The following is a 21,154-nucleotide window of genomic DNA, read 5'->3' on the forward strand; positions in this document are numbered from 1 at the left end:
CAGGTACCTAGGGAGACTGTGTAGGATGCGGGTGATCCTTTCCTTTTTGGCAAGGGGATGGGTTCATCGGACTCCTGGGCTCCCTTTCAACTCTTCTGTGCCACTCCCTTCCCAACAGGTCTCCGTTGCCTCGGGGGAGAAAAGGCAGCTACAGTACCAGCGAGTTCATGGCAGCCGGCTCATCCGATGCAGCCAGAAAAGAGGGCGTGGCCTCCGAAAGCGACGCAACTGCTGTGCAGACCCACCTTGAACGGCGAGGTGAGGGGTTGGCGAGCACCCTCTGCACGGAGAGGCGTGTCCCGTGCTTCTCCCTTTGCCAACACTGTGATGGTTCTGTTCTGCACCTCCATCACCCCAGATCTATGCCAAAGGTTCACGCCCCAGATTTTACTGCCAGGATAAATTCTGCAACCGGATTGTGCATGCTCATAATCGCAGAATTCTAACTCCCCCATGCGGAATTGCCTGCAAGTCAGTGAGGAAGGACTTCTTTACAATACTCAGAATCTGTTTAGGGCTGGGGTATCCAATGTGGTGCCCACAGACTCCTCTCTTGCGGCCTGACAGGCTCTCTGCCCCCTCCTGATTATTATTTTATTTCTTCAGATTTTTAAAAAAATATTTTTGTTTTTAACTGGGTGACTGGCCTGCTGCAAAGCAAAATGCACCATCTTTATTTGGGTTCCAGAGTGTTTTAGAGCTCAGACCTCTGCCTCTGATTCTGGTTCTTGGGCAAGTTACTTTTCTTTTACTCTCACCAGTTTGTCTTCTGGGAAATGAGTGTTCTGTGATCAGCTTTGCCCACCGTGGCAGCCATGTTATAAGTAGGCAAGCCCCCCCCTCTGACCATGGCAGCCATTTTGTGAGAGTTCCCATGAAACTCTCTCAAAATTCCAAAAGTGCCCACTGACCCCCAAAAGTTGGGGGATGCAATTTAGGCCATTTGTTCTTATGAGATGGTCTGGAGGGACGTGCGAATCCAACCCCCATCCAGGTTCTCTGGGCACCTGCCCAGCCCCTGCCCCCGCTTTTAGGTCCCCAGACTGCGCTTGATCCCCTCCCACGCTGGTGAGAAGCCCGCACTCACCCCGGCAGCGTTGTCGAGCTCCACGGTCACCATTTTTTGAAAAATGAAATGATGATCACAAAAATGTTCGCATTTGCATATGTGCAAAAATGTGTATTCGCAAAATGCACATTTTCACACATATGCCAATATGCATATTTTTGCAATCGACGTTTTATTTTTCAAAAAACGGCAACTGCGGAGCTTGCCGAGGCCGCTGGGGTGAGTGTGGGCCATTCGCCGAGTGCAGGCAGGGGGCGAGTGGGGGCAGGGGCTCAGCAAGTGGGGTTCAGGAGTGCAGTCAGGGAGGGTCCCAGATAGAATCAGGTGCCCGTACCATCCCTAATGGTCTGGCAATAACTATTAGTCACAATAACTACATACTGTTTCTACCTCTTGAGTACCCTGTGCCAAGGACCACACATGGGGGAGGTCTGTTGCCCCCATGTCATGTTGCTGAGCTTCTGAAAGGCACCTACATGGTGACTGTGAGAAAAGGGTCATGCACCTGATGAACCTTTGGTTTGATCCAGCAAAGTTGTTCTTATGTTTTTAGGATAGCTCCATGGAACCTCCATGTTCAAAGGCAGTCTACCTCTGAGCACCAGATACTTGGAGCAAGAAGCAGTGGAGGTCCCTTGCCTTCGTGCCCAGCTTGTGGCCATCTGGCTTCTCAGTGGTGGAGACAGGATGCTGGGCCTTTTCATCTGATCCATAATCCTTTCGTTAGGTCTATATTTTGACAGTTGAGACACGGTCCCTCTGTCCATCCACTGAATTTTTAAAAACCCCATGTAGCTGTGGTTTATTATTCATTCCTCCAACTTGTGCACTCCAAAGCTTGTATATTATTGTAGAGCACGTAACACACCCTCTCTGCCTGTGTTGATGATCTCATATCTGGAAGGAGTAGAGCCCAGAGAAGTCACTGGTGCAGGCAGCTTCCTCCATAAGGCAGGTCATTCTGTTGTGACTCTCGCTCAGGAGTGACTATAATCCAGTCAGATCTGTCATGCAGCAGAGGCTGGTTGGAAGGCTGTTAAAGTAGATAGGCTGGTTGTAAAGTAGTAGGCTGGTTGGAAGGCTGTTAAAGTAGATCATGCAGAGATGCAGCAGGCACCCTCCTCTCGAAGGAAGGCAGGCAGCCCTGCTCCATCTCTGCATCGGGGGCAAGTGAATGACCTGTTTGCATCAGATGCAGAAATGCACTAGAGCTGCCTGTCCACTGGTGGGGAGGTGATTGAAAGGGGGCAGGGGATCATGCAGAGAAGCAGCAGGTAAACTCTGTCTGTGAGTGGGAACTCTGGGCACACAACAGCAAAGCATGCAGCAACGTCGCAAAGCTACGAAGTTCTGTATGTTCAACCCGAAGTGATAATAATGAAACCTGTCCTGTGATTGGCTTCTCAGGTGGGCGGGGTCACCAGGTGCACAAATCCTGGCCGACGGCCATCACGGAAACCAAGGGCAGCCTGGAGTCATGTGCCACAAGCTCAGGTAGCCACCGTTGTCCTGCCCCGTGGAACAACCGTGTGCAGAACCAAGTGCCTCTTTCCTTACCCTATAGCCACCATCACTACACACCCCGGCCCCCAGAAAATGAACGGTGTCAATGTTACAGGACATCTTCAGTGGTGTGGCTCAGCAGGGACTGCTGGCTTAAAACGTCTTCATACTCCATTTAAAAATGAGCATTTCATCCTTGAGGACTAGCAACCAGTTAGTCAGTTGCTAGTCCTCTAGGGCCAACCGAAGCAAAGAAGTTTTGGTTTGAGGTTTCGATGGTCAGGAGGATAAAAGGCAGGGGTGGGGTTGAAATTTCCCCCCAGCTTACCTTTCTTTCCTTCCCTTTTCCCGTTCCTTTATCCTTTCTTGCTACTGCCCATTTCCATGCAGCCACAAACCGTGGCCACCATTTTTTCTGATGTTGTCCCCCTCGGAACAACATTCTATGACAACCATCATTCCGAGGGGTTTCCAAGGGGACAATGGGGGCCGCAGAAAGAGCTCTGCTGCTGTTGCTGTTTTGTCCCCATTTCACCCGTAAAATTGCAAAAAAAAAAAAAAAAATGCTTCCCCCTCTCCCTCTTTGCCACCTGTAAATGCGGTGGTGAAATTCAGGAAGCCTTATTTGTTCAATTAATTAATTAATTATACTACCGTTATAATCCCTAATATCGTAAAATCTCTTAGATTTAGCCTGTTTGTATCCCACCCTTCCTCAAGAAGGCGTGCCTGGGGTCTTGCACTGTGAGTTGACAACAACCCTGTTAGGTAGGCTAGGCTCAGAGATCGCCTTTGGCCCAACCACACCAGTGACCTTCATGGCTGAGGCAAGTATTTGAACCCAGCTTCTCCTGACTCTCACTGTCTGTCCTCCCAAGGTGCCCCAAAACTATGGAAACTCTCTTCCCAAGGAGATTCTCCAAAGACCTAACTGGAGCATATTTTGGAAGCTGTTCTTGTATATTTATAGGCTGCCTTCTTGAGGTCAGGGCTTACAGGGCAGGACTGTATTTGATCTTATCGTGTCTACTTTTTTTTTCATTCTCCTGGATCTTAATTTGGTATCCCATAACAAGCTTTTTCTTGGTTAGGCGAGTTTCCCGAGAAGTTCCAGCAGATGCCTTCCAATGGAGCCTTGTCCCCCAATGAAGAAGCAGATGGAAATTCATCTTCATTTGAGCAGAGTACGTACTGATGCTAAAGGGAAGGGGAGGAATGGGCAGTTAGCAGCTTGGGCTGTGGGCATCTGCCTGGGCAAGAAGGAACAGGGACCTGAAGAGGAGGCATATGTTTATTTAATTTCTATCCCATCTTTCCACCCAAAAAATGGTGCTCGAGGCAGATAACCCTAAAATCCAGATTAAAAAACAAATCTTAATTGAAACATACCATAAAAACAAATGCATTAGAAACACAATTAAAAATGCAACAATAAAAGAAATAAACATCACCCAACCCAGTAGAGCCCCGTTCAGCAACCCCATTCAGCAACCCCAGACCAGCAACAGACCAGCTGACTTGCCAAAGACCTGCTGTCAGGGTTCCCCTTATGAGACCTAGACCCCCTGAGCAACTCCTTGAGGATCTCTTGCCTCCTTAAGAGTCCCACCTTCTTTTAAACTTCTCCTTCCCAGGAACGTGGGGTTTAGACTCTAGGCGTGGGGTGATTGACACTGTAGACACAGGGTTTAACCACAACAGTGTATTGGTAAATTACAGCAAGCAAATCAAAATGACAGGTATTAAACAATAGAGCTGAGTGATACAAAAGGCATTAAAAGAAAAGTTGCAAAATGCAAGTTCCTCTACCCTAGCTGCACTTAGACTTCTCCAGGCTGCTTCTTCCTGCTCCTTCTTCCTGCTCTGGTCTCTCTGACTCTAGTCATACTAGCTGTCTCTCTCTCTTTTTATCCCCTTCTTCCCCAAAACCAAAAGTGCTGTTTCAAACCTGGAGAAATGAAATCTAACTCAGGAAAATGAAACTTAACCAGGGAAATGAAACTACTCCTCTCAGGGGTGCCCCCTCCCAACAAAAAAAACCCAGGCCTCTAGGCCTGACCATTTTCTGTAGTGGGATGCAGGAAAGTACTACAAAGGAGGTTTTTGTAGTACTCTCTGTAGAGTACTACAGAGAGTACTACTCTTTCTGTAGGCCTGGAACATTCACACCTGCCTGAATTAAAACGTCTTTGTCTGCCAGTGGAAGAACAACAGGAGGGGAACCAACCTAGGCTCCCTCGGCAGGGAGTTCCACAGCCTCTCTCGCATTGCCCCAAATGCGCCTCTGAAGGTGGTGGCACCAGAAAAGGGCCTCTCCCAAAAATCTTGAAACCTGGGCCGGCTCATAAGGGGGAAGGCAGTCTTTCGGACAGCTTGGTCCAAAGCCTTAAGGGGCTTTATAGATCACAAACAGCACTTTGAATTGTGCCCGAAAGCAGACCAGAAGCCCCTGAAGCTGTTGTGACGAAGGGGGTCACGCGCTCCCTGTACCCGGCCCCCGTGAACAGTCTGCAGTCTGGGCCAGCTGAAGTTTCTGAACACTTTTCAAAGGCAGCCCTATGCAGAGCGCATCGCAGTCATCCAAACGGGATGTCACTAAGGCGTGTGTGACCGTGGCCTGGTGAGACGTCTCTAGGAACAGGCGCAGTTGGCGCTCTCGCCTCAGCTGTGCAAACACACTCCTGGCCACCACATGGGCAACCGAGTTCAGTACATCCAAACTGCAAGCTGAGTTTTCAGGGCAAGTTTCTGTGTTTTCTTCTTAGAAGGAGGATCCGGAAAAAAGGTTTGGATATAAACAGAACTTCACCTTATTTCTAAACCCGAAATGTCTGTCTGGTTTTTTTCCCTTACATCCTCCTTCCTCCACTTTCTCTCTCTTCCCTCCTTCCTGGGACCCTCTAGGGACAAACAGAAGGCCTTCTCTCTGTCCCATCGGCTGGTGAGGACTAGGGAGAGGGCCTTTTCTGTGGTGGCCCCCACTCTATGGAAGTTTCTCTCTAGTGACCTCCGCCATGCCCCCTCTTTGATGAGCTTCCGCCGGGCTTTGAAAACCTGGCTGTTCAGGCGGGCGTTTGGGGTGGGTTAGGGTTTTTTTTTAGAGTAGTGTTGTTTTGATCAGTTGAGTATGTAAATGAGTCGTATTTCGTGTTGAATTGTACGCCACCTAGAGTGGCCGGGTAGCTGGCCACATGGGCAGCTAATTAATAACTAAACAAACAACAAACTTCTTAATAACCCAAAACAAAGACGTGCATACAACTGTAACAATACAACATGAGTGCAACCCCACCCAGCACAGTCTGAGTCCTTATTCCCTGATGTGGCTTTCAACTTAGCAGGAGCAACTTCCATCTTGTCTGGGTTAACCTTCAATTTATTCACACTCATCCAGTCCATTATCGCCTTCAGAGAATGATTTAGAACTAGAACAGCTTCCTTGGATTTCGATGGAGAGGTAGAGTTGGGTGTCATCAGCATACTGGAGGCCCTGAGCCCCAAAACTCAGGACAGACTCTCCCAGTGGTTTTATGAATGTATGAAATAGCCTGGGGGATAAGGCAGAACCCTGAGGGGCCCCACAGGCCAACAGCCAGAGCATCGAACAGGAGTCCCCCAGCACTACCTTTTGAAATTGCCCCTCCAGGAAGGACAAGAGCCATTGTCTAACAGGGCCTCCCAGTCCCACCTCAGACAGAATCCCAGAAGGATACCATAGCTGATGGTGTCGAAACCTGCTGGGAGGTCTAGCGGAACCAGCAGGGGCCCATTCCCTGCCCACCTCCCAGCACAGACCATCCACCAAGGTGACTATGGCTGCCTTTACACTAAAGAAGAGCCCTGCAGTCCTCCCGTTCTGGATCCTTTCTGCGTTTACCGTGGGCTCCCAGACAGTGACCACACGACTGCTGAGAGGGGAAGTTTTAATTTTCATGGTTCCATAGAACTCAATGACACTGCGCCATCTGGTGGCTGTTTTAATCGCGTAATATTCTGAGTTAAAAAGATAGTTAATTAGTTCCAGATTTTTTTGAGAAGAAATAAGGAGGAAATACCTCTGGGTGTGCCCACAAACTTCCATGAGTGAGCAATCTCAATAGCAGGATAAAAGCTCTGTGTGAACGAGCCCCAAAGCAGCCTCCGTTCCACAACCAGCCCTGAAGCCAGTCTGAAATGCCAGCACCACCTTCCCTTACCCTTTACCTTTCCCAACGGAAAGGTGAAGGACGTCTTGGGGAACCACTGCTTCACGGCACCTTGAGATCTCTGTCTCCAGTGGAACTGGCTTTTGCTCCCTCCTCTCCTCTTGGGGTGGGACCAAGGGAGGGGGTCTTCAGAGAGGCTGGATGGGGAGGCCTGGCAGGCCAGATCCAGCCCACACACCAGTGGTTCCCTATCCCTGCTGTAAGGGTTTACAAGGGGTGGAGACTTCTGAGAATTGTAGAGGGTAGGCTTGAGTGGGTGTTGGAGGGAGGGGGGGGTGCTGAATGGTGCTGGTGGCTTCATTATTTATCAAGACTACAGACAGCACCAAAGCAGCACCGACTGGCAGAGCATATTACAACATTAGGGCTTCTTCACACAGAGCGTTTTATTCTGCTATTGAGATTGGTCACTCACAGAAGCTCGCCGGTCGTTTAGGTGACGTCGTCAATCTCCAGGGCGTCTCCAGCGCTAAATGGCCTTTATTCCATTTCTAAAAAGACTGGAGATAATGAGCTATCAAGTTACAATGGGTTGAGTTCCCTCATGAAAAGAGGAAATCCCACAATAAGAGCTAGGCCACAGCGCCATCTAGTGGCTGTATAATGAAACATATAGAACACACAGATAAGCGGGGAAAGGGTGTGATGGGGGAGGGAAGTTCATGTAAAGGGAGTTCATCGTGATCCTGCATTTAAAATGGAAGCAGAAAGCCCCATTTTAAATGCAGGCTTTTAGGCTGGTGTAGAAATGCTTGTAGCCTTCAAGGCCCTCTTGAGGTTCATTTGGGGATGTCGGAGAAATCTGCAACAGATTCCGCAACAGACTGGCTTTTTCTAAGTCACATGGATGTTTCACCTCTGGGAGGGATTTACGCTCCCAAATGCACATTTAATGCACATTCATGCATCCAGGCAAGTTTGCAAACGTACCAATCCATATTAGTTAATGTGCATTATCAGGTGCCCAAGTATGCATTAGTGCCAATAAGAATTAATGCAAGTAGAACAAAATTCTGGTTAAAAAAAATCTGATTCTGTCAATGAGTGGATGATGGAATGAAAGACACCTGACAATTTACAAAACACAAACGCAACAGATTTAACAAAATCTGTACACCCCGAGGTTTGACCCTAAGGGATAATTATCTCCTTTGACCCTATTCAATTCAAGGGGCTCAGAGTGTGAACCATGAGGGATTCCTAATGCATGAGTTCCCCTCCAAAAATCTAGGAATCGTTTGCCTTGGAAGCACCCCTTTTTTAGGCATACATGGTGTTCATGAAGTTATATTAAAAATCTCTTTAAAAAGCAATAATGTAATTATTTTTTAAAAAAGAATTACATTATTGCTGTCTTTTCAGCCAAAGGCTTTTCTCCTAGAAAACTTCAGCAATACCGTGAAGATCATCTAAAATTCGTTGGAAACCTCTTGGCCTCTGCACATATATATTAGTTGCAAAATATCAGAAGGAGCAGAAGTTGCCACACAGGGAAGAACAGATAAAGAAATTGTATCATGTATACACTATGAGAGAGAAAGCTCCATCTCTTTTAGAACAAGGGCAACCGGTGATTGTTTACTGGAACAAGGTCAAATAATCTGAGGGTATAAAACAGGAAAAATTAGCTGTTACATAAGATACCACCTTTCAGGACCAGCATTCCCCTTTTTAAAATTGCAATTGTCATTATTTTTGCAATAGGAGCAGTAGATGGAGGGGTGAGAGGACAGACAGGGAACGGAACTGAACTTCGGGGGAAGAACAGATGAAGCAGCATTTTCTGCATCTCTGGACAAGAAGGGCCGTCATATGTCTGGTTTACGTGATTGCATGTCTCCCCTCCACCCCTTAACTCCAAATGCTAGTCCTACCACAGGGTTCCTCAATTCTTCTCATCCAAGCTTCTCTGTAGATTTTAGATTTCCAGATGACCTGATGTTGTTGCCAAAATATTAGGCACTCCCCTTCATTCTATTTTTCAATTTCTATAAATGACTTTGTAGAAATTTCCCTTTGAATTAGAATCCAGACACACTGACCTGCTTTTTTCATGGCAGTTCTTCCTGTCTGTACTCTCTCTTCTCCCACAAATGCCAGGTATCAACGAGATGAGCCCTGGAATCTCAACACCTACCGGCCCTTTCCGGCACATCGGCTTATCCAAAGCGGCCCAGACCCACCGGCTAAGGAAGCTGCGAACCCCTTCCAAATGCCGCGAATGCAACAGCTACGTCTATTTCCAGGGAGCTGAATGCGAAGAGGTAGGAAGGGCATTTTGCCAACAGCTGAGGAGTATTTTTTTTTTTAAAAGACCAGTCTGATGAGAGGAAAATGCCACTGGCTGCAAACAAATAGGGTTAAAACAGTTAGATGGATTAATTAAAAACATTTGGACAGACTATAGATTAATCAAGTATTAAAAGAAAGTAAATGATATCATAGAATCATAGAATAGTAGGGTTGGAAGGGGCCTATAAGACCATTGAGTCCAACCCCCATATCTTAGCCCAATCATTCACAAAAACGGTGGCACTGGAGAAGAGGCATACTTCCTTCGCTGTCATGCAGAAGGGAATGCCTCTTTTAAGATGGTGTCTGCTGCAGCACATGAGCAACATTAAAAAATAAAACAAAATATGCCTCTCTCCTTCCTTCAATTGTTTTATTCACATGCAACATTTCAAACTCACAGGATTGATCATGTAAGATTCCTTTAATCCAGAGGAGCCCTAGTGCAGCCTTCCCCAATCTGGGAGTCCTCCAGATGTGTTGGACTACATCTCTCACCATGCACACCATCATTGGGATATGATGGGAACTGAAGATCAAGATGGGGCACCCCAAATTGGTGAAGGCTGCATTGGTGTTATTTCATTGGCTGGGGTTGCTGGCTGGCAGCCAAGGTGAGTGGATGGGGCAGGGCCCGTGCAGGAAACTGCATTGGAAAGAAGACCACCTCCATTCTTTCAAGGATCATGGCCCAGCAGTTGGATTTTCCAGGTTTCTCTTCCCACCCCAAACTAAAATGGAGGACCTGTTTTCATACGATCCAACTGGTCCCAGTTTCGAGGGTCCTGTCACTGGGAAATTACTGTCTGGATTTTGGCCTGCGGGGGAAGCATTACTAAAAGCAGTTGGTACAAGTTGCTAAAGTTTTACTTATTTATTAACAGTACTTACAGGCTGCCCTACAAGAGTTTTCAGGGTGTCTCCCAACAAGAAATAAAATTTAAAATCCAACAGCCATTAAAACAACAATGGAAAAGTGTTGATGGCTTAAAAACACACGAGAGCAAAAAAAGCTAAGACTGCTCGAAAGGGCTGGCAAAATGATGTCTCTGTGCTGAGATGACAGACGAGTCTTTCTGGGGGAGGCATGCCACAGCCAGGGGGCACCACTCAGTGCCAGCTCCAGGTTTTGGGGGAGACCCCTCCACGGCCCCCCTCCCTCAGAATCTGCCTTCTCGCCGCCGTTGTCCCCAGTTGCTCTCCCTTCTCCTCCTCTCTCTCGTCTTTGCTACCACTTGCTCGCTTGACAGGCAGAGCGCCAGGGAGCAAGCAGGCCCTGGCGTCTCCTGCGCCTCTTCCTCACCACCACCGTTGTCTAGGCCAGAGCAAGAAGCAGGTGAACAAGCAGGTTGCAATGGGGAAGAGGAGGAGCAACTCCAGGGGCCCCTTTTCACGGGGCCCCTGCTGGACTGCTGGCCCCTGGCTGCTGCCCCACCATGCCTACCCGTTCCTGGCAGCCTCCCGTGAGATTTGCAGGTGTTCTGGGTCTAGGGATGTACGAAAGTTCCACCACAGATCTCGGGGAGGCCGAGTGCCAGCGCATTCGGCCCCCCCAAAATCGGTGGCGGAACGGCCCCCCGCCCCCCCCCGGGACGGGAATTACCTGGGGCGGATCTTCCTGGTGGCGGCGGCTCCGGCGGCGGTTCGGCGGCAGTGGCTGCGGCGGCCGGTCTTCTGACCAGCTGCCACCGCTGCCATTTCCAAGTTTTAAAAAAACAAAAAAACGTGATAGGCTACGTTTTTTAAACGTAAATGTTTATGTAGACTAGACGTGCCAAAATAAGGAACGCAAATGGCGGCGCCCATGGGCGCCACCATTTGCATATGCACGTTCGTTTGTTTGTTTAATCAGCCGTGATAGGCTACGTAAAGATTTATGTAGCCTATCACGGCTGACTGCAGGGACGCAAACGGCGGTGGCTACGGCCGTGCCATTTGCGTCCCTGCTAGCCAGCGGCCGGATGTCGGCCGCTGGCGGAGCCGGCCGGCGGTTCCGCAGAATCCCTGCGGAGCGGAGCTGGCTGGCCAGGATTTGGGGGGGAGGGGGGGAGCGCCTCCCCCCCCCGGCCAGAATTTTGGGGGGAGGGACGGAGCGCCTCCCCCGCAGCATCAGCATAATCCGCGAACAGGTAAGTGACTTTCGTACATCCCTATCTGGGTGACTGGGTCATCCATCTAAAAAGGGCTTGCAGCACCATCTCGTGGCTGTTCCTGGCATTGCGCTGTCTGCATTGCTGCAGTTGTTCTGCCATATCTGCATTTCTCACATGCAATTCCTCATCGCCTCTCCCCCAGTGTTATTTAGCCTGCCACAAAAAGTGCCTAGAGACACTGGCCATTCAGTGCGGGCACAAGAAGCTCCAAGGCAAGTTGCAGCTCTTTGGACGGGACTTCGCACAGGCAGCCCACACCAGCTCCGACGGCATCCCCTTCGTTGTCAAGAAGTGCATCTGCGAGATCGAAAGGCGGGCCATGAAGACAAAGGTCGGTGATGGGGAGAGCCCTGCTTTGTGAGCAGAAGGTCCCTGGTCCAATCCCTGGCGTCTCCCATTAAAAACAAACAGGCAGCAGGGGATGCCGTAGGCCTCTGCTGGAGACCCTGGGTAGCCGCTGGCCCTTGCTCTTATGTATTCATTTAAGTATTTTTACGCTCTTCCTCAGCCAGAAAAAAGGCTCCCGGAATGGCTTATAATTAATTAGTAAACAGGACAGTCTCTGCCCGCAGGCTTACAATCTAAAAAAGACATGACATGCAAAGAAAAGGGAAAGGGGAGAGAAGAGGACAAAATTAAGTGGACTTTCAGCAAGCTGATGGAATGGTGCTACTTACCTTCTCACCTCCTGGGTGGCAGGAGCAGGGTGGGGGGCAGTCCATCCCTGTGAGCACTCATTGAGTGGAGGGGCAATCCAAAAATAATGTAAATCTGTAATAATAGAGGAGCATGTGTATGCATCTGTCTGTCCAGCCATCCGTCCGTCCGTCCATCCATCTGGGGCATAGCTCCACGACCATGAAACCTAGACACCTGAAGCTTGGCATGCATACTAAGGGGACTCTGTGGGCATGTACCTTGGGGTTATTTGATTTTTGAAACGCATTGATTGATTTTAATTAATTATAATGTGGTTGAAGCCTGCACTGACATCTTCAGCCACTAAGGGCAGACTTCCCTGACCAACATATTGCTGTGAAGTTCTTACAGTTTGAAGCCAGGGGGGATCAGCAGGCCAAGGGACAGCGTATTGATTGATTGATTGATTGAATTTCTTAATCACCCATCTGGCTGGTCACCCAGCCACTCTGGGCGATGTATAGCAATACAAACAGTTTTAAAACAATACAATTCTACTTTAAAACATCATATTTCTAAAAATACCCTAACCCACCCCAAATGCCTGCCTGAACAACCACGTTTTTAATGCGTGGCGGAAGCTCATTAAATGGAAAAGCTTGTTATATGCTCGCCCCCTCCCCCGGGGAATGGAGTGGGTGGACCTCTCCCTCAGGGACTATAAGGGTGCACCATGGCAGGGGGCGTGCCTAGGGGTGCCACAGGGCAAGGCTTCACCCAGATGGGGAAGAAACGATGTATCCAGCTCCGACAGTCGCGTAGGTTTGCTTGAAGTCTACACTGTACGAAACAAAGGGCTATTCCAACCACTGCCAAGCCAGGTCCATTCACTACTAAATAGATAAAATAAACCTTTCTGGGCTAGATGGAGAAATGGCACACAGCCCCACTGTTTAAAAAATAAATAAATCTGGCTCCCCCCTGATCCTCATTGCTCTTTCTCCTGCAGGGCATCTATCGTGTCAACGGGGTGAAAACCCGCGTGGAGAAGCTCTGCCAGGCCTTTGAGAACGGGAAAGAGCTGGTTGAGTTGTCCCAGGCCTCTGCGCACGACATCAGCAATGTCCTGAAGCTCTACCTACGGCAGGTGAGGCTGGCAAGGGGATCTGAGAGGCCTTTGGGCTCGAAGAGGGGGCAACACTGGGGCACCCTCTCTAGGAGGGAAATGTGGGGCTTTTTCGTTGGGGGGTGGGTGGAAGACGACCCGCGGGGAACATGACACAAATCATGAAACTGTGTGGAGAAAGCAAACGGAAAGGCGTTTCCCTCCCTCTTGCATGAGACGACAGCTTGGATTGGCGGGAGGTTCAGGGTGGGCAAGAGAGACAAGAGAGCCTTCCGTCAGGCAACGCATCACTGAATGTGAGGAACTCGTTGCCGCATGCTGCAGTGTTGGCCGTTGACTTTGGTGGCTCTAAAGAGGGACTAGACAAGTTTGTGGAGGTGGGGGAGGAGGCCTGCTAATGGCTCTTAGCCATGGTCGCTGCAGACTAGGGGTGGGCAACCAGAATCGGGGGAGGGAGCAGATGACCCCCCACCCACCGAGGGCTGCGTGGGCCGACTCAAGTCAACGAGGGCTGAGTGACGTCATTTAGTCCCTGCTGGGCACGGCAGGAGGATCCGTCTGGCGCATCCTCCGGGAACCGGCTTTGCTGTGTCCATCGGAGAAGGACCGTGCATGGCAATGCTGCTTTGCCTGCCCCACACCTTCTGCCACTGGTGGGAGGGCGCAGGGCAGGTGAAGCCTGGCTCCACTGGTCCTTTACCTTCCCCACGAGCAAAGCCCACACATCCGACGCTGGCAGGAGATCCTGCAGGCACTGGAGGAGTGCGCAGTCCCTATTCCCCAATCCTTTCCTTATCTCCAGTCGTAAGAACCTAAGAAGAGCTCTGCTGGACCAGACCAAGGGTCCTTCTAGTCCAGCAGTCTGTTCACACAGGGGAATGGCATGCAGGGGACTCCCCTTGTTATCTCTGAACACAGACTGGAGATAAGAAGGGCCCCCCCACTCCTCACGAAGCCCCCAGAGGCCTCCAGGCCAGAAGGCAGGACTTGGGGGGTGCAGAGGGAACCCAAGCCTCCACAGGCCAAGCGGACACCCTGCGCGGGGCAAATTATTTATTATATTTACTACATTTCTAATCCGCTCAGTACATACTGTTCTTGGCCTCTGGGCTGGAGGTTGCCCACACATTGACTGAGTGGCAGTCTACCTCTGACAAACAGGGGAGGGGGCTGTTGTTGTTAAGCCCTTCTTGCTTATGGATTTCCCAGAGGGATTTGCTTGGCCACTGTTGGGAACGGGGTGCTGGGCTAGGTGCCTCTTCCATCTGATCCTGCAGAGCTCTTCCAATGTCCTGAAGGATGTAATCATCCTGCCTCTGAAGCATCCCAGATATTTTCATGTCAACGAGGCTAGCCTTCCTTTCTGCTTCTTGACACCGCTTCCCTTGATTCTTGCTCCGTTCAGCTCCCAGAACCCATCATGCCCTTCCGTATGTACAACAGCCTCATGGGGTTGGCCAAGGAGAGCCTGCAGGGTGGGCCAGAGGGCAAGGCTGGGAAAAACGTGGCTCAGATGGTGGACAAAGGAGCTGAGACGGAGAAGGCGGTGGCGACACTGGTGGCCAAGCTGAGAGAACTACTGAAGGAGCTTCCGCCGGAGAACTCGGCCACTCTCAAGTACATCACGCAGCACCTGAGGAGGTAGGCTGTACGCAGTGGTTGTCAGCTAGCATCCTACGGCCCAAATCTGGCCTGCAAACTGCAATTCAGGCAATCGCTTTACTTTGAACACACGCGTCCTGCAGCCATCGCCTCTCCCCTGCGGTAGGCAATGTGTCCTCAGCTCTGAGGGACAGAAAGAAGGGAAGCAACTTGGCCCCCTGCTGTTGTAGCTAATCTGCTGGCGGCCCTCTGGATTCATGGTTGCCAATGTCATTTCACCATGGGAAAGAATGACAGAAGTCGCTGGAGGTCGAGGGCGTTGCCAGAGTCTGTTTTATTTGTCTCCGGCCTTCCCGTACAATGCTCAAGGCAGTTCACCACCAAGTGGACCAAACGTAACCGTAGCAGCAGCAAAAAACAATTAACAATTATCAAAAAAAAAACCCAATCCATAATATCTGAATATATTGTTGCTGTTCAGCCGTTCAGTCGTGTCCGACTCTTCGTGACCCCATGGACCATAGCACGCCAGGCCTTCCTGTCCTGCGCTCTCTCCCGGAGCGTGCTCAAGTTCATATTCATTGCATCCGTGATGCTATCTAGCCATCTCATCCTCTGCCGTCCCCTTCTCCTTTTGCCTTCAGTCTTTCCCAGCATCAGGGTCTTTTCCAGGGAGTTTTCTCTTCGCATTAGGTGGCCAAAATATTGGAGCTTCAGCTTCATTATCTGTCCTTCCAATGAGCAGTCAGGGTTGATTTCCTTTAGGATGGACTGATTTGACCTCCTTGCAGTCCAGGGCACTCGTAAGAGTCTTCTCCAGCACCACAGTTCGAAAGCATCAATTCTTCGGCGCTCAGCCTTCCTTATAGTCCAGCTCTCACAGCCATACATTACTACTGGGAAAACCATAGCTTTGATTAGACGGACCTTTGTCGGCAAGGTGATGTCTCTGCTTCTTACTATGCTGTCTAGGTTTGCCATAGCTTTCCTCCCAAGGAGCAAGCGTCTTTTAATTTCATGGCTACAGTCACCGTCTGCGGTGATCTTGGAGCCCAAGAAAGTAAAATCTGTCACTGCTTCCATTTCTTCCCCTTCTATATGCCAGGAAGTGATGGGGCCAGATGCCATGATCTTAGTTTTTTTAATGTTGAGTTTCAAACCAGCTTTTGCACTCTCCTCTTTCACCCTCAACAAGAGGCTCTTGAGATCCTCTTTGCTTTCTGCCATTAGGGTGGTATCGTCTGCATATCGGAGGTTGTTGATAATTCTCCCGGCAATCTTAGTTCCGACCTCTGATTCATCCAACCCGGCGTTTCTCATGATGTACTCTGCATATAAGTTAAATAAGCAGGGTGACAATATGCAGCCTTGTCGTACTCCTTTCCCAATTTTGAACCAATCGGTTGTTCCATGTCTGGTTCTTACTGTTGCTTCTTGACCCTCGTACAGGTTTCTCAGGAGACAGGTAAGGTGGTCTGGTACTCCCATCTCTTTAAGAATTTGCCAGTTTGTTGTGATCCACACAATCAAAGGCTTTAGCGTAGTCAATGAAGCAGAAATAGACGTTTTTCTGGAATTCTCTTGCTTTCTCCATGATGCAGCGAATATTGGCGATTTGATCTCTAGTTCCTCTGCCTCTTCGAAACCCAGCTTGTACTTCCGGTAGTTCTCGGTTCGCATACTGCTGAAGCCTAGCTTGTAGGATTTTGAGCAACACCTTGCTGGCATGTGAAATGAGCGCAATTGTACGGTAGTTTGAGCACTCTTTGGCGTTGCCCTTCTTTGGAATTGGAATGTAAACTGACCTTTTCCAGTCTTGTGGCCACTGTTGAGTGTTCCAGATTTGTTGGCATATTGAATGCAGCACTTTAACAGCATCATCTTTTAGGATTTTAAATAGCTCGGCTGGAATACTGTCATCTCCGCTAGCTTTGTTGTTACTAATGCTTCCTAAGGCCCACTTGACTTCACTCTCGAGGATGTATCTGAATATATAAGACCATGCAATAAACAGTGTGTAGTGAGGCAATATACCTATATCAATGTGTACATTTATGAGTCAGCCTTTATAGCTGGAGTCTCTCATGGTCTGGGCCTTCTGGGGCAAGTGGGTCTGGGCTAGACATAGAGCACAGAATCAGGCCCTGCAGGTTCCAGAGTTAGTTTGCTGCAGCAAAAACAGCAGGCTTGTGGCACCTTAAAGCCTAACAAATTTATTCTGGAATAAGCTTTCACGGACTCTAGCCCACTTCATCAGATGCAAGGACTATTATGGAGCATTTCAGATTTATATACAGTACGTATGTGAGGAAGAAAGGAATTGTAAGCAGTGAGATCAGAAGGAAATTAAATGCAGAAAGTACTGACGATGACAATTGTATGATTAACAGTGGTCATTCACAGTGCAGTTGTTGCTGATAACACAAATACCCTGGCATGTGGTAAGCCAATTAATACATGTAGTGCGATAAAAATCCTTTATCATGATTCAAGCTTCTCACAAAAGAATTAAACCTCATGATGAATTCTACCTCGGCCATCTCTCACTCTAATCTCCCCTTTGGAGTTTCTTTGCTCCACAATGGCCACTTGAAACTCAATGACAGAATTTGCTGGGGGGCTGAAGCATCCCCTCACTGCTTTTTGAATATTGCCATTTCTGACGTCAGATCTGCATCCGTTTATTCTTTTCTGGAGAGACTGGCCTGTTTGCCCTGAATAGAAGGGCATTATGGTAATTACAGTAACTACAGGCATTACAGGAATGCAGAAGGTCTTGCAGGAACACACTGCAGTGAAGTATCAGAACCCACAATCTGCAGGAAGAGAAATACAGCAAAGGAGGTAGAGGGTTAGTTGCTCCAGAATTCAGCTCCAAAAGACCCAACGTGGAGAATTTGGTCACTCACACCCTTCTCTGTCATGTGGTGATGAAAGGTTAGCTTGATGGCCACCCACATCTTTCACCTGTTGGAAAGGAGGCCAGATTCCACCACCTGGGAGACGTCTTCTCCAAATGAATTCATCACAAGATATTGCTAATGCTGAAGGAAGTAAGGGGTTTTTTTTTTAATGAGCTGCGTCGATGTTACTGTTAACACATTTTTTATGTTTACATAGAAATGTTTGTGAACCACCCAGACAGCTTTGGCTACTGGGCAGCATAGAAATGCAATACATGAATGATAGAAGAAGGATGTCTGGCAAGAGGGTTAGGAAGCGTCCCTTCCTCCCAGGGCCCTGCGTGAGCCCCTGCCATTCCGTAGACACCGGGTTAGATGGACCAATGAGTGGACTCAGTACAGGCCAGCTAGCTTCTGAATGTTTTGCATTGCAAAACAGACTGGAGTACTGTTTCATGAGGGGCCTCTGTGTGCCTCCCCGCTTTCTCAACAGTATGAGTTGTCACGGCAGTGAAGGAGCCTTGGTGTTCCATTCAGCCGCCATCCTCAGCATACCAAGGCAGGTGCTGTGGCCACAGGGGCAGAGGCCACGTGTGGGTTTCCCCAAAGGAACACAGAGGCATGCCAAGCACCTGCTTTCAAAGAGGCTTCTCTGGATGTCAGACCAGGCTGGGTCTCAAAGCTAGACAGGTGCTTTCATGCAGCAGCCCCGCTTTTCCAAGACAATTTTGGTTACGGCCCCCTAGTCCCTACCCATATCCTACCATAATGAACCTAAATAATAGAAGTGAAAGAACTCCTTGCCTGGAGTTTTCCATTTCCCTTCCCCTTTCTTAGTCCACCTCCGCTGAATTATAGATTGTAAAACCCTTCGAGCAGGGATCTAACCCATCCCAGCATATGGATGGTGCTATATGAATAATTAAACAAACAATAGTGGACAGGGAGAGAGCTTAATTAATTAATTACCAAAGCTCTCTCAGCAGTTCACAACCATTAAAACTACAAAATACATCATAAAATGCAACATCAAACGTAAATGTTTAAAACTACAGTATTAAAGTACAACCCAAAATAAAACCTAGCAGCAATGCGGACATTTAAAATACAATAACAGATTTAAAACAGGGCTCAAAGACTAAAATGCGTGGGAGAAATAGAAAGGTCTTTACCTGGCATCAGAAAGAGCACAATGTGGGTGCCAGGCGAGCCTCCTCGGAAAGCACATTCCACAGCCGGGGTGCCACAGCAGAAAAGGCCCTCTTCTTGGTAGCCACCTGTCTCTCTTCCTTTGGCAGGGGCTCACGGAGAAGGACCCCAGAAGATGATGTCAGGGTCCAGGCAGGTACATATGGGAGGAGGGGATCCTTCAGATAACCTGTTCCCAAGCCATTTAGGGCTTTGAATGTTAATACCAGCACTGTGAATCGGGCTTTGTGCTCCCGAAAGCACCATGTAAATGTAAATATTATGTTATTAGTTCGTAATCATGCAATGAAGTTTAATAAGAATGTAATAATAATTAGTTTAACTCCAGTTAATCTTTTTCCTTTAGCCGTAGCCACCTCTGCGCCTTTATTCTTAGTTTAGGTTTTTTCATATGAATCAAGACGGGTGTCTTCTCTGTTTTTAACTCTTCTCCCTCACCTCAGTTCTTAAAATTATGACATTTCTATGCTTTCAAGGAACCCATGGTGGGATATGACATAATGTCTGGAGAGTAGGCCTGGAAACACTTCATACAGAGCAGGGGAAAGCCTCTTCTGAAAAAAGAGAGCGAGGGGGCTTTTAAATGAATTAGGTTACAAGCTGGAGATTTTTTAAAAAAATAAACAGTCTTGTGACACCTTAAAAGACTAACGTGGCAGAAGCTTTCATGGACCGTCTACTTCAACCGACACGACAGTGTCCTCAGAAGCTTATGCCAGAATTCATGTGTTAGTTTTTAAGGTGCCACAAAAATTTTGCTGCAACATGGCCGCCCCTCTGGATATTTTCAAAAATCTCTGCTGTTGTACTCATTTTGAGCTGTGGCTCAGTGGAGAAGCCCCCGCTTTGCATGCAAAAGGTCCCGGCTTTGATCCCCGGTATCTCCAGATAGGGCTGGAAAACCCCTGAAACCCTGGAGAGCTGCTGCAGGTCAGTGTCAACGATACTGGACCAGGTGGACCAAGGCTCTGACTCGCTATAAGGCACCTTGCAATTGCTGCGTCATCATTTTGTCCAATTCCTTTCCAGTATTGTAGAGGTTGAGCAAGAGAATAAGATGACATCTGGCAACCTGGGCATCGTCTTTGGCCCCACATTAATGCGCCCCCGGCCCACCGAAGCCACCATTTCCCTCTCCTCGCTGGTCGATTATCCCCATCAGGCTCGCATTGTGGAGGCCCTCATTATCTTCTACCCTGCCATCTTCGAAACCAGTGGTGTGGACAGCTTGGAAGAAGAGACCAAGGAGAACGCAGACCTGATCAGGAGCCAGGTGAGAGGAACCATTCGGAGCAGGTTGCTGTTGTGGGCGGGGGGACCTCTTGACCGAGGACTTCCCCCTGCGCAGACGTAATCTCACAGATGATCTTCATCTTCATGTATCCTGTGTGCAGGAAGATGGATGCTCAGAGCCGCATGGCGGAGCCCCATATCTTGTGGCGGGCGTTGAGCAGACAGAGGCTGCTCTGCGTGACGATTCATACAGAGGTGAGATGGAAGCACATTTTCCAAAAATGGATACGGGCTGATAAATTTCGCTCCTTGAGAAATGATACGCTCAGTCTCCATGCAGAGCTGGGAAAGGGAAGCACAGTCGTAGAAGCACTTTTGCCTTCTGAGATTCTTCACTGGACGTCCCCTGAAATCCAGTAGGCTGGGAAAGGCACAGAAAGGACTTTTAAGTGGCATCTCCCATTAGCCCAGGGAGACCAGCTTCAGCTTGCCAATTTCTTGGCAGTGATTCAAGGCTGTTTAGAAAGCAAGAACTGTTGATTATTTCCTATCATTTGTATGCTAGTTTTCTCCTTTATGCTGCTAAGTGTTTTCAGTCTTTGCACGTGCATATACATTTCTATAATTGCTACCTGATGCTGATTCTTTTTATGAGGTGGCTTTTATGTGCCATGAGTTTTTCTTTTTTATATATATAATTATTATTTTATTTTTTTTTAAGAAAAACAAAACACAACGACATAAACACACAATACACATACACTAAAATATTTCTTAAGGTTGTAAGAGATCTACCTTTGGCTCCCCTTACACAACAAATGCTCATTATTATTCTCTAGTTCTTATCTTAGTTGTATATTGAGTTCACAGACATTATCTCATTTCTCTCCTAATTTTAACAACAACAACAACAACAACAAAAGAGAATTAACCATCTCAAAGTTCAAAAGCCACATACATAGATATCATTTTTCTCTATTTCTTGTACAAATTCTATAAAAGGTTTCTAGTCTAACATAAATTTAGTTGTTGATCCTTCTTTAATTATAATAGTAAGTTTTGCCATCTCTGCCAGCTCCATCATTTTCATGATCCACTCGCTCACAGTCGGTACTGTTTCATTCTTCCACTTTTGTGCATACAATAACCTTGCAGCTGTTGTCATGTAGAGAAAGGGGGTTCCCCTCTTCTCTTTTACATGTTTATCTGTTAGTCCCAAT

The 21,154-nt window shown here is 48.2% G+C and overlaps 1 protein-coding gene across 4 annotated transcripts in view; it reads left to right on the top strand.

The window, feature by feature from the left end:
- Positions 1 to 21,154, top strand: part of ARHGAP45 (Rho GTPase activating protein 45) — a 73,775-nt gene that overhangs the window by 46,278 nt on the left and 6,343 nt on the right. For 2 of the 4 annotated variants that reach the window (XM_084825476.1, XM_084825475.1), the window contains 9 exons: positions 119 to 258; positions 2,477 to 2,563; positions 3,664 to 3,756; positions 8,878 to 9,041; positions 11,365 to 11,553; positions 12,871 to 13,008; positions 14,393 to 14,628; positions 19,731 to 19,974; positions 20,096 to 20,189. In XM_084825476.1, the coding sequence (XP_084681602.1) occupies positions 119 to 258; positions 2,477 to 2,563; positions 3,664 to 3,756; positions 8,878 to 9,041; positions 11,365 to 11,553; positions 12,871 to 13,008; positions 14,393 to 14,628; positions 19,731 to 19,974; positions 20,096 to 20,189 (1,385 nt within the window). The remainder of the gene's footprint in view (positions 1 to 118; positions 259 to 2,476; positions 2,564 to 3,663; positions 3,757 to 8,877; positions 9,042 to 11,364; positions 11,554 to 12,870; positions 13,009 to 14,392; positions 14,629 to 19,730; positions 19,975 to 20,095; positions 20,190 to 21,154) is intronic. The other 2 variants (XM_084825478.1, XM_084825477.1) reach the window with 1 other exon arrangement.

This window comes from Heloderma suspectum, chromosome Z (genome assembly GCF_057233095.1).
Source record: "Heloderma suspectum isolate Gila_16-S chromosome Z, 16-S_ref, whole genome shotgun sequence".
Taxonomy (NCBI): Eukaryota; Metazoa; Chordata; class Lepidosauria; order Squamata; family Helodermatidae; genus Heloderma; species Heloderma suspectum.